This window comes from Liolophura sinensis, chromosome 10 (assembly GCF_032854445.1).
Source record: "Liolophura sinensis isolate JHLJ2023 chromosome 10, CUHK_Ljap_v2, whole genome shotgun sequence".
In the NCBI taxonomy this organism is placed as follows: Eukaryota; Metazoa; Mollusca; class Polyplacophora; order Chitonida; family Chitonidae; genus Liolophura; species Liolophura sinensis.
Window position 1 is genome coordinate 14,666,826 of NC_088304.1, and position 12,262 is coordinate 14,679,087.

The window sequence follows — 12,262 nt, forward strand, 5'->3', positions numbered from 1 at the left end:
GCGTAGCGGAAGTAGAGCACTGAACACATTTGTTATATGTGTATTTAATTCACTGATGCATAACTGGATGCGCAGTAATTTTTGAGAAAGTTACAACTGTGGTGCAGTGATTTTCCCCACTCTACAGTGTCTGATGCAAACACGATTTTCGATTTTATGTCCTAAACTTTGCTTCAGTGTATGTTTGGAGTTTTGTAAGTCGCATGCTTGCCATATAACAGGAAAGAGAAAAACAGGACTGAAAAAGAAGTAGCCTTTGGTAGTGGAGCCTTACCCTGCCCGGCCCATTCATGAAGTTTGTTTATCTATGACTTCGCCATGTGGGTAGATTTATACAAACTTGATGACATGAAGCTTTGGCTACACTAGCGACACGTATTTCTTAAACCGATCTTCTGAATATAAAGAATGGGAGTATATTACCTATAATGAAATAAAGTTCCACAGAAATAAAATCGAATGTTGGCAATTGCGCCATTCGCGGTTTTCACATTTGTTTTTTGAAAAATCATGCGGTGTTTTTAACAATGTAACTAGGTAACTGCGCATTAGAAGCTGCCCTAAATGTAGACTGTCAACTCGGAAGCTAAATGTGAAAAACTCAGTCTTTTAAAAAATCAGTCAGTTTTTTTTAACTTCCTTCAGAATCAACAAAAGTCGTCAAAGCGAGCGTGGGAAGTCATTTTGCACATTGGGCATTCTTGTTACATGACTAAGACAAGTACACGTCGCGAAACATCACTGCCGTACGTCTACATCATACTGAGTTGTTTGTTGTTTATTTCACTGATGTTTTATGGTGGGAGGAACTCGGCTAGATCCCGGTGGAGATTAACCCACAACATTCAGGAGGATGCTGACAGATTTTCCCACGCACGACCGGAGATGAAGCCATGCAGCCTGAGCTGGACTTGAACTCACAGAGCCCGCAATGGTGAGAGGCTCCAGATTCATTGTGCTGTGCTCTGTCTTAAGCTGGATAGACTAACATTGCACCAGGAAGTAGGTGTAATGTTAAATACCAGTCTGCATGTTGAATGCTAGCGATAACGTTAGCATAGAATGTCTATAATTCATGAGGCGATATCAGCTTAAGCTTTCTACCGCATAGTAAGTTTTCTACCTATTATTAATGCAAGACTTTAAAATAGCACAAACCCAAACAAACTTTCAAAATCTCCAATAACTTTATAAATAGAAAATGTACAGACGATGACCGTGGGTAATTCGGCCCCTTTCTTCCCTTGGGACAACACGTGTTCAGTAATAAAGCACCACATTGTAGGGCTTGAAACCTAATAGATGTTCCAATTAAAGTTGAAATGTGATACTGATATGGCATCCAATCCCACTCAACATCATACAGAGTTCAACGGCTTATTGCCAGCACATGTCCAAGTAAATAGTTACCCCTGTGTTTAAAAAGTCTTGCTTCCGGTAATATACAGTTACAATATACATCTGCAAAAGCGTATTTTGAAACGTGTCCTTGTGCACCCAACATGTTCAACTTAACTCCAGTAGGCCTATAAAGATTGAAATCTTACAAAGCATTCAACGCGCTTTGCTTTTCGACTATAAAATCCTACAAGTTTCCTTTGTCTATGATTAAAAAATACCCCATGTTTTTGCTATGAGGAAACACAAACATAATTTAAAAACTGTTCAATTAGCGTTCAAAAATATCCATTTGCTCTCGTCTGTTCGAATATTCATTATTGGCTGGTTTCAGACGTTTCTTTCGTACATAAAATCACACTGTTAAGTCAAGCATAAACGAATTTCATCTGAAATTAAATCACAAAATGAAATAAGCTAGTTTGTTAATCAAACTGATCAGGGACATAGCTATATTTTAACCATTGAAGGAAAATGTCTTCATATATATATAAGAATATGAACATTTCTTTTCTGGGAAAACTCTCAAAAAATCATGTAGTTCTACATTCATTCCATGAGGAATATCCACGCACGTAAATTGCCCACGCATGGACGGTTTCAACTGAGGCTTGTGTGATTAAACAAAATATCGTCTTTTAATCATTAAGCCGATTGCAGTTTTCAAAGGAATATACTGAGCCTTGAAAGAAAATCACCCTTTGACTCTCCAACCTGACACCTAAACTACATCTCGATAGAAAACTATGCAGAGGTTTTAAACATAATCCAAGATGGCTGTCTGCTTTACGTCGTCCCGTCATTATATAAATGTCTATAATTCTAGAACCAGCATCCCCGATAATGACATGTACATCTCCACAATATATTCACACCTCTGTTTTGAATTCCGCCATGACTACATAACCTGGTATACTTCAATTCGGCCAGTGTTCCATGTAAACAGTCTTCGCTCTTTGGGATCGTAGTCTGCCATGACCGTGAAGGAATTAGATCGGCTTGGGTTAGCGCTGTTCACGAACGGAAAGGCCGATGGCGACAGGATTTGCCCTTTGGCTGTTTTCGTATCATACATGTAACGGATAAACGTTGGAGTATCTGTGAAGGAGTCGATGGCGTAGAGAATTCCACAGACCATGAAACTATTTCCAATTCGTTTTTTCAAGATGCTGGTCAGCCATGTTTGTTCTATCGCCAGAGTTTCCGGGTTTAACCTGCTAATTACGAGACGACCGTAGTATTTATTGCCCGAGTATATCACCCACAAACCCAACTCGTCGACGGCAAAGTCTATGTCGCTCAAAGCACCAAACTGGTAAGGGTAAGTGTTATACACACCAGCACTGACCAATCTTGACTCTTTTAAGATCGTGTGGCTTTCCATGTCGTAACGCACAATATGATTGGTCTTTGACTGAAGACAGTAGAGGGAGCCACCGTACACTACGTGACCCGTCCCCTCGCAGTAAAATGGCAGAACGTATGTATTACGCGCTTCATTGTTTTCGAAAGCCAGGTCGTTTTCGTACTCGATCACTTGATTCGTTCCACCGTAGCCCAGCATCACCCAGATTCGTCCAAATTGATCTTTGTAGTCAGACATTACTGTTCCTTGGGTGGTACCTTGGTGAACCCACATGTAAGCTGAGCCAATAGACGTCATCGGGGAACAATCCACTGTGAAAATAAAACAAGAAATCAAGAAAGCGAAATAAGCATAAACAATATGCGTTCCACATCAATAATCGCAAGGCCAATTCCGAATACAATGTTTAACAAAAACCACCAAAGAACCAAGAAAGTATATGAAGAACGAAATTAGGACGGAATCATACAAAGAAAAACAGTCAATAGTTTTCATTAATGTTGAAAAGATGGAGGGAATGTTCTACGCGAAATGAATGGAATTAGTACCAGTATCCAATAAAGGAAGTAACATTATATAAACAACTGCGAATACAGCGTGTTATAAAGGTGTGTGTTATACGAATGCCGGACTTCACGCTGAGATCCCTGGTACATTTTACCTTTAACTTCAGTGTTGCCCATAGACAACAATCGATCATCTTCCAGCAATGGACGCTTATCTGACTTCATCATTCTTATGTCCTGATGTATCTACGAGTATTTTTATCTGATCGCTTTAGGAACTGCTGTTAATGGTTGCCTGGGGTAAATTGACTGAACCAATATTGACGAAACGGACAATTCATCCGGAGTGAATGGCATATGCGTGGAGTCAAACACACATGCATCTCAACTCTGGAACGACATAACCCGCCGTACAAAGTCACTCGTTTCAAACTGTTAGCAAAATATATAGGTCTATTTCGAAATGATTTTAAATGATGGATGAAGGCTTGTCGACACCGCCAACAAACAAGTATATAAGCACTACTGCCTGGTCCTTGGCAGAGTCGTGTGTTAAAGGAGTGTAACATTTGTCTCTAAGCGAATCCTCCCGCGGTGCAGGCGACGTCCCAGGTCGAACACTACTTGTGTGATAAGGATCAGTATCTGCATCAACATATGAGCTACCCATGAGTTGATGTGAAATCTTTGTGCAGTTTTCTCAGAGTTTGACACGATAAACAGGAACCATGGTGCGCAAAATATAAGTAAGTTAACTGCAGTATAATTGAGGCGGTTCAGATGAGTATCTGGACACGAGTTTATTCAAAAATAATGTGCGCTGTTAGAGCGATTAAAAAGCGAAATACTAGAAGCTACAATGCGGGACAAGAAGAAAAACACCTTGGAGAAATTAATGTATAGCGGACTCGTACATTGTTGAGATCAAAGGTGTTTCATTGGAAGTAAGCTACAGAGTCATGCGGGGTCCATTTTACTTTTTTATTAAAATCAGCGTATAGGAAAGTCGTAAAAATTTAAGTTTAGTCCTACCAATATATCATCAAATACCATTTTCTCAAACATGTGCAACAAAAAACGCATCTATATTAAACTGGAATTTTCATTAGTCTCAGGCAATACAACAATGATCCAAGAATATCGTTACCCATCGTTACCCCCCAAAAATAAAAAGCTTCGATATATCTAAGTCAAGGTTTGATATCTGGGGTACAATGTGTAAACGGAAGGCATGAATATCCAATACGCTCATCGTTTTTATGTGCCAATATGGATAACCATAGGTAACCATAAGTGGAAGGCTTTATACGCCTGGCTGGTTGTAACACCTACACAAGCTGACGTCACGGCCAATGTCTGAAGCTCCAGTTAGTCCAGGGCCTCTTCTCAGTTTACCTCTGTTATGTAGGGTTTTATTTCAACAGTACATGTAGCAACTGATAAACTTCATAGCAGCATGGGTCAGTCACAGCCATATTGTCATATACTCCCATATATCACATTTATGTGCTTTATGTTGCATACCTGCCTTTCTTAATTATGTTTCTGTAATTTATACCTACATACATGTATATTTCTGTGATTTATACCTGTATATCTTAATTATGCTTTCTATAATTTATACCTGCATACATGAATATTTCTATAATTTATACCTGCATATCTTAATTATGCTTTCTATAATTTATACCTGCATACATGTATATTTCTGTAATTTATACCTGCATATCTTAATTATGCTTTCTATAATTTATACCTGCATACATGTATATTTCTGTAATTTATACCTGCATATCTTAATTATGTTTCTATAATTTATACCTGCATACATGTATATTTCTGTAATTTATACCTGCATATCTTAATTATGTTTTCTATAATTTATACCTGCATACATGTATATTTCTGTAATTTATACCTGCATATCTTAATTATGCTTTCTATAATTTATACCTGCATACATGTATATTTCTGTAATTTATACCTGTATATCTTAATTATGTTTTCTATAATTTATACCTACATACATGTATATTTCTGTAATTTATACCTGCATATCTTAATTATGTTTTCTATAATTTATACCTGCATACATGTATATTTCTGTAATTTATACCTGTATATCTTAATTATGTTTTCTATAATTTATACCTACATACATGTATATTTCTGTAATTTATACCTGCATATCTTAATTATGTTTTCTATAATTTATACCTGCATACATGTATATTTCTGTAATTTATACCTGCATACATGTATATTTCTGTAATTTATACCTGCATGTCCTAATTATGTTTCCTGCATTTTATACCTGCATACATGTATGTTTTCTGTAATTTTTACCTGCATACATGTATGTTTTCTGTAATTTTTACCTGCTTACATGTATGTTTTCTGTAATTTTTACCTGCTTACATGTATGTTTTCTGTAATTTATACCTGCATACACGTATGTTTTCTGTAATTTATACTTGCAAATTACATGTTTCACGTATTGTATTATATAGCTGCATATACCTTTTGTTTTCTGTAATGCAGATCAGCTTATGGTATATGTTTCCAGTAATGTATACCTGCACAAGACATCTTTCTGTGTTATACATGTATCTAAGCCTCACGTTTTCTGTAATGCACACTATATATGAAATGTTTCCTGTTATGTGTACCTGGTGATGGCATATATTTTCTATATTGCTTTCGTGTATGTATGCCATTGCATTTCTATATTGCATGTATACATGCCAAACTGCTGTTATATCCACGAAGCCTGACAACATGTATGTGCAAAATATTTTCTACGTTCTTACTTAATGCTAGCTCCAAAGCAGCGCAACTGCTTTCAAGGCAGATGACGTCTTTTCATCCATCTTTACATATCATCACTGCTTCTTTTTCATTTTAATCATCGAGGTAAGGCGATTACTCAGCGATAGAACTTGAAGGATTAGTGTCCACACATTTTATTTATTTATTTTTTTTATAATTAGAACCCCATCTATGTAAATTTAAAAGAAATGATATCACTCAAAATCGATAGTTAATCGGGTATAGTTATTTTCCACAAACACTCGGTGATCTCAGCCAAAATATTTAACAGAAGTTTAACCTATAACTGCTGTCAGAGCTTTGCTACATAATTCAGTGTTGGACCAACCAAAGTGACAACGGAAATGGTTTATTGCTCCGCATACGGTTATAATAACAGGTCAGCGAAGAAATCTCGCTGCTTATTAGCTTCTTCAAGTTTCCAGATGATTTTTCGTAAACGGTGGCTAAGGCAAATTTTCTGTGACCAGATGACAGTAATTAAACTTATGCGTGACTATATGGCAGTAGTTAAACATATGTTTGAAATGATGGCGGTGATTAAACTTATATGTGACTAGATGACAGCGGTTAAACTTTTATCTGCCCGGACGACGGAGATTAAACTTATGTAATACTAGATTAAAGAAACTTAATTATGTCTGACTAGATGACAGTAGTTAAACTTATGTCTGACTAGATGACAGCGGCTAAACTTATGCCTGACTAGTTGACAGTGGTTAAACTTATGTCTGACTAGATGACAGCGGTTAAACTTATGTCTGACTAAATGACAGAAACTAAATTATGTTTGACTAGATGACAGTGGTTAAACTTAAGTCAGACTAGATGACAGTGGTTAAACTCATGTCTGGCTAGATGACAGTGGTTAAACTTATGTCTGACTAGATGACAGCGGTTAAACTTATGTCTGGCCAGATGGCAGCGGTTAAACTTATCTCTGACCAGATGACGGCGGTTAAACTTATGTCTGACTAGATGACGGCAGTTAAACTTATGTCTGGCTATATGGCAGCGGTTAAACTTATCTCTGACTAGATAACAGCGGTTAAACTTATGTCTGACTAGATGACAGTGGTTAAACTTATGTCTGACTAGATGACAGGGGTTAAACTTATGTCTGGCCAGATGGCAGCGGTTAAACTTATCTCTGACCAGATGACGGCGGTTAAACTTATGTCTGACTAGATGACGGCAGTTAAACTTATGTCTGGCTATATGGCAGCGGTTAAACTTATGTCTGACTAGATAACAGCGGTTAAACTTATGTCTGACTAGATGACAGCGGTTAAACTTATGTCTGACTAGATGACAGTGGGTAGACTTATCTCTGACTAGCTGACAGCGGTTAAACTCATGTCTGACTAGATGACAGCGGTTAAACTTAAGTCTGACTAGTTGACAGTGGTTAAACTTATGTCTGACTAGATGACAGCGGATAAACTTTTGTCTGACTAGTTGACAGCGGTTAAACTTATGTCTGACTAGATGACAGTGGGTAGACTTATCTCTGACTAGATGACAGCGGTTAAACTTATACCTGACTAGATTGTGGTTAAAACGTTTATCAGAGCGGATGACTCTGATTAAACCTGTGTGTGATCAAATGACATTCACTAAATGTCAATCTGTACTTTAATTTAATTCATTTCAACTGAGAAATTTAACACTGAAAATTTCCCGAGAAGCCTGCCATACTTATGTATATAATATTTGTATAATTGAAGTCCGAATGCTGAGAGGGGGTAAGCTAAGCAGGTCTCGTGTTCTCAGTCAGCTCATTGATGATATTTCCGATATGTCTGACCACTGGCGGCAAATATGTAGTTACGATGTTAAGTATGCCTCAAAACTGATATAACTTTCTTGATTCGCCTTAAAACCATACTCTTCGTTTTAGAGCTCCTTTTCATTTATTTTGTAAGCTGTCTGTTTAAATTGGGTGTGAACCTTTACAAAAATCATGAATCATCTCATATTTACTCACCTGGTGTTGATATCTTCAAAGGTTTCGACGTCTTTGTGACTTCTGGAACACTGCTGGGTACACTACTTCTCATTCGAATGGGAGACGTTGAAGGGCCTCTCTGTGGAATTGGCTGTATCGGCGGGTATGGCATTGGGTTGGGTGGGCGCTGGAGAGGTGGGCGCTGGAGAGGTGGACGCTGGGGAGGCATCCGCTGGGGCGGAGGCCTTTGAGGCGTTCGGTACTGGGGTGGACCGTAAGGAGACCTTGGGGCCATCGGGTATGGCACTCTACGGGGATCCTGGTACGAAGGCCTTGAAAACATATTCCTCATCTGTTGTTTTGGCTGGGGAAAGTCGCCATTCCCGTCCTGTTGTAATTGTCCCCCGGATTCTAATAAGACCAGAGGGGCAGTCAGCTCCTTGACACGCCGACTTAACACTTCAGCCAATGTCATTGTTGATTTTACCATGTCTTCCTCAATTCTCACTAGCGTTTTGAGGGATCCAATAGCTTCTTCGACGGCGGTGTTTTGCTCCTGAACACCTTGTCGTAACTTTTTCTCCTGGGCTTGGATCTTCCCCAAAGCGGCTCGAAACATCGGTGGCATACCACTCCCCGGTCTGCGGCGTCCACCATTTGACATCGTTGGTCTTCTCATAAAAGGCTGGGCAGCTCGCTCCAAATTTTCGTCATCGGAAAATATCAGACCAGCAGCGTTTGTAATTTGCTCCATTTCTCTCATAACTTGGGACCTCACGATGTCCAGAGTCATGTTTACATCGTGTAACGTGTCAATCACCTGTTGTACAAGTGTTAGGTCCTTGTCCGTGGACGCCGAGACCGTTGTATAGTTGAAATTGTACCTAGGTTTGGAGCGACCGGACTTTTGGTAAACAGTTCTCGCTGCCTCTCCTACTGGAAACGCTGATGAGGAATTACTAGAGAATTTAGTAAGTGCCACTTTATCTCCGCATTTGACCATCAGTCGATTCTCTGGCAGAGTAAAATCATACATACAGTCTCCATTTTTGATCTGCTGTCCATTCGTTTGACGGTCATTGACGCTCAAAGCTGTCAGGACGTAGACCACACACGAGCAAAGCGCTGTCGGAGAGAAAATCCCTCTCGCCATCCTGGTTTGTTTGTTGAGCCTCTTCTGAGAAGTTGTTGTGTCTGGGAGAAGACAAGTTTGTCTGTAATGTTATTATTGAAACCTAACATCACCGCGACGAAAAGGGGATAAAAACGCCCTAACTGACGCAATTTGATTTATGAAATTTTGTTTATTAGTTAAAGTTCTCCCGCTGGTGAGTCGCTTGTTAATTACATCTGGAACGGATTATCCGTGAACACCCGAGCAAGTAAATTGGCCAGGGTCGCAAAAGATAACCATCTCTAAGCCTCAGTTCTTTTCCACTACGTTCCGTCTCAGCAACAGCTCTCAGCGTTCTACCACATGGCATATCTGAAGACGCTATAATCTTTCAGGCCGCAGGGTGGGAGGGAGAATTGAGAGGGGGGGGGGGGGGGGGCTAGAGTGTAAGAATGGGGTTGGGGTTGTTGCCCTTTAGGGAGGCGGCTATATAAAGACCTTCAGACACTGATATTACCATGATGGGTCGACTTCATACTTGTCAGTACAACACTTGTTAACCAATCTCCAACAAAAATCGCCGATAAGAAACACAAAACAACCGAAGCAGAGTAATCGGCATGGGATATCATTTGAATAACAGACTGCTGATGTTGTGCTTGTGCGATCAAATCTATAATGATATACGTCAAGATAACCCCCGTCCTGTTTAAAATAACATTTCCTTAAACGGTTTCAAGGCTGCGTTAGTCATACCATCAATAAACATTTATCCTGAATCTGGGTTACTTGAAGGAGCTATACAGTCTAGCATACATTGTATAGAAAACACACTCAAATCCCATAGGTGTTTTGGGACATAAATATAAAAAACACTGACAATTTCCTGCTTTAATTAATTCAAGTAATTCCATCTGACGTTCGTACACATCAGTAACTGTTTACAGAAGGCCTTATGGCCAAATCTGCGTTCAGTGTCAGATGGTGAGGCTAAACCTAAGAAACTATAGCTAGGCCTACACTGTTTTCGCTCAGAAAAGCAAACGTGCTGAAAGTCAAACACAAACACAATGGCACAGCGCAAACGCTTTGACCTTACCATCTATCATCAGGGTGGCATTTCCCCAGCGATATATGCTGGCGGGTTTTCTTTCAAAGTACAGACTAAATCCATAAACGCTGAGATTAATTGAATGATAAACTTGTAAACGGAAGCTTTAAGAAAACGATATGCCGGCATGTAGAAACACTAATTTTCGTGAGATCTTGTCTTTTCTTTCATCAATTCAGTGGTTCGAATACCACACTTATACTTCCGCAACCAGTACCAGAATTCGACTTGTCGAAACCCTGGGTACGAACACGGCAGGCACTTATGCCGACACAAACAAAACTAAAATTACACATTTTAAATTAGCGACACAAGCCATTCCAAAAACTATGACAGCGTACATTAGACATAAAAAGCCACGTCTATAAATCTTCTTAAAGAACTTTTTCACCCGTAGGACAACATATGCTCCTTACATACCTTACAACGCATGCGCCACTCTCTGTATTCGTTTTACATCACCGTCAAAGTCAGCAAATTTTGCACAGAAATCTTGAACAAGACCTTTCTGTCTCAACCTTTGCTTCTAATAGTACCCTGCACACATGCGTTGTCATTTTTTAAAGTATGCACATTATGAATCTAACCAACGACAGAAATAATTTTATTGATGTATACTGATTAAATAGTCCGACTGCGAGGATACCAGTAACGTAAGTCGCACAGGCTGGAAGTTAAAGTTTATAGTGGTGGCAGTGATTTACATAAGCTGTAAGGAGTATGCCAGGACAAATTGTACAAATTTCTCTTACGCCGTAAGCTGCTGACAGACCTTCCCATGCACGACCGGAGAGGAAGCCAGCATGAGCTGGACTTGAACTCACAGCGACGGCACTGAGGAGAGGCTCCCGAGTCATTTCGTCTCGCTGGCAAGAAAAACCCCTGGGCCGCGGAGGTCCTCCATCATTTATTAGAATAGTGTTTTTCTTTGTAAATACTTCTTGATGTCTCAATTTATGCAGGACATCTCCCCGTTTGCTGCTGCCGATATGTTTCTGTCTTATTTCATCAGTATAGAATTATTCAATTCATAAGATGTACGTCATATACTTATTAGAACATTTCTATGTATGTATTGGGTTTTACGTCGTTTAATTTTTTAGTCATATGACGATGATGAGTCATAGATGTCAGTGTATATACTGTGTTTTCTTGTGGCAGGGCGAGTCCATGCCACCAAAATGCTGCCTCCACTAAAATATCATGCCGAAGATAGCGGACAGGACACCCCACCCAGTCACATTATACTGACACTGGGCCAACCAGTTCTGTTTCCTTGCTCTAACCTCTACGTGCTGAGCGCCAAGCGAGGCAGCAACAAGTACCGTTTCTAAAGTCTTTGATATGACCTGACCAAGGTTTGATCCCGGATCTCCCGACAATTAGGGCACCGAAGCGGTCAGCCGTCTCATTAACCACAGCCCATAATGTAAGGACAAATTGTTGTTGTTTTCCTAGCAAGTCTTATTGTGTTCTGCATGTTAGACGGCTAAGACCGAGAACGATATACATGTATTCTCTTAGGACTTCACGTATGTTAAAACAAGCACGGAATCATCCGCTTGGAGAAGGGTAGGTCGTTGGGCTGAAACATCTTATCTCGAACTTGCAGCATACTCTCACGATAATTAAGAAACAAAAAAACAAAAAAAAACTAGTAATTATCACCAGGGGTTAATTAACGGTAAATAATACCTGTACTCATCATCTAAATCTAATAACGAAGGCTATAACTTAAATTCGATATCCAGTTCTTTGACATCAGTACATAAGCATAGCTGTGCGCTGTGATAACTGATGCACATTCGCGCATGTGTCAAGCACGACGTAAAAAATCATGCATACATACATGCATACATACATACATTCATACACTTGCACTTGTGTTTGCTGAAATGATGCTATCTAGATGGGCTGTTTATTAAACCGCAATCTCAGTTCATTTCAAGGCCTTGCACTAAATAGGACTCATGGTGATTGCCACACAAGT

The 12,262-nt window shown here is 39.4% G+C and overlaps 1 protein-coding gene across 1 annotated transcript; it reads right to left on the reverse strand.

Annotated features, from left to right (window-relative positions):
- Positions 1-1,165: 1,165 nt before the first annotated feature.
- Positions 1,166-9,466, reverse strand: LOC135476291 (olfactomedin-like protein 2A). The gene is made up of 2 exons (XM_064756276.1): positions 8,087-9,466; positions 1,166-3,075 (listed from the first exon to the last, which is right to left on the reverse strand). Exons 1-2 carry the CDS (start codon positions 9,198-9,200, stop codon positions 2,297-2,299), a joined length of 1,893 nt encoding a protein of 630 aa, XP_064612346.1. The 5' UTR covers positions 9,201-9,466; the 3' UTR covers positions 1,166-2,296.
- Positions 9,467-12,262: the final 2,796 nt, after the last annotated feature.

Bases quoted from the DNA above. Each gene is read 5' to 3' on its own strand.
- LOC135476291 (XM_064756276.1), bottom strand. From the start codon at position 9,200: ATGGCGAGAGGGATTTTCTCTCCGACAGCGCTTTGCTCGTGTGTGGTC. The intron at 3,076-8,086 runs GTGAGTAAATAT...TTATTTTCACAG, and splicing joins TTTGAAGATATCAACACCAG to TGGATTGTTCCCCGATGACG.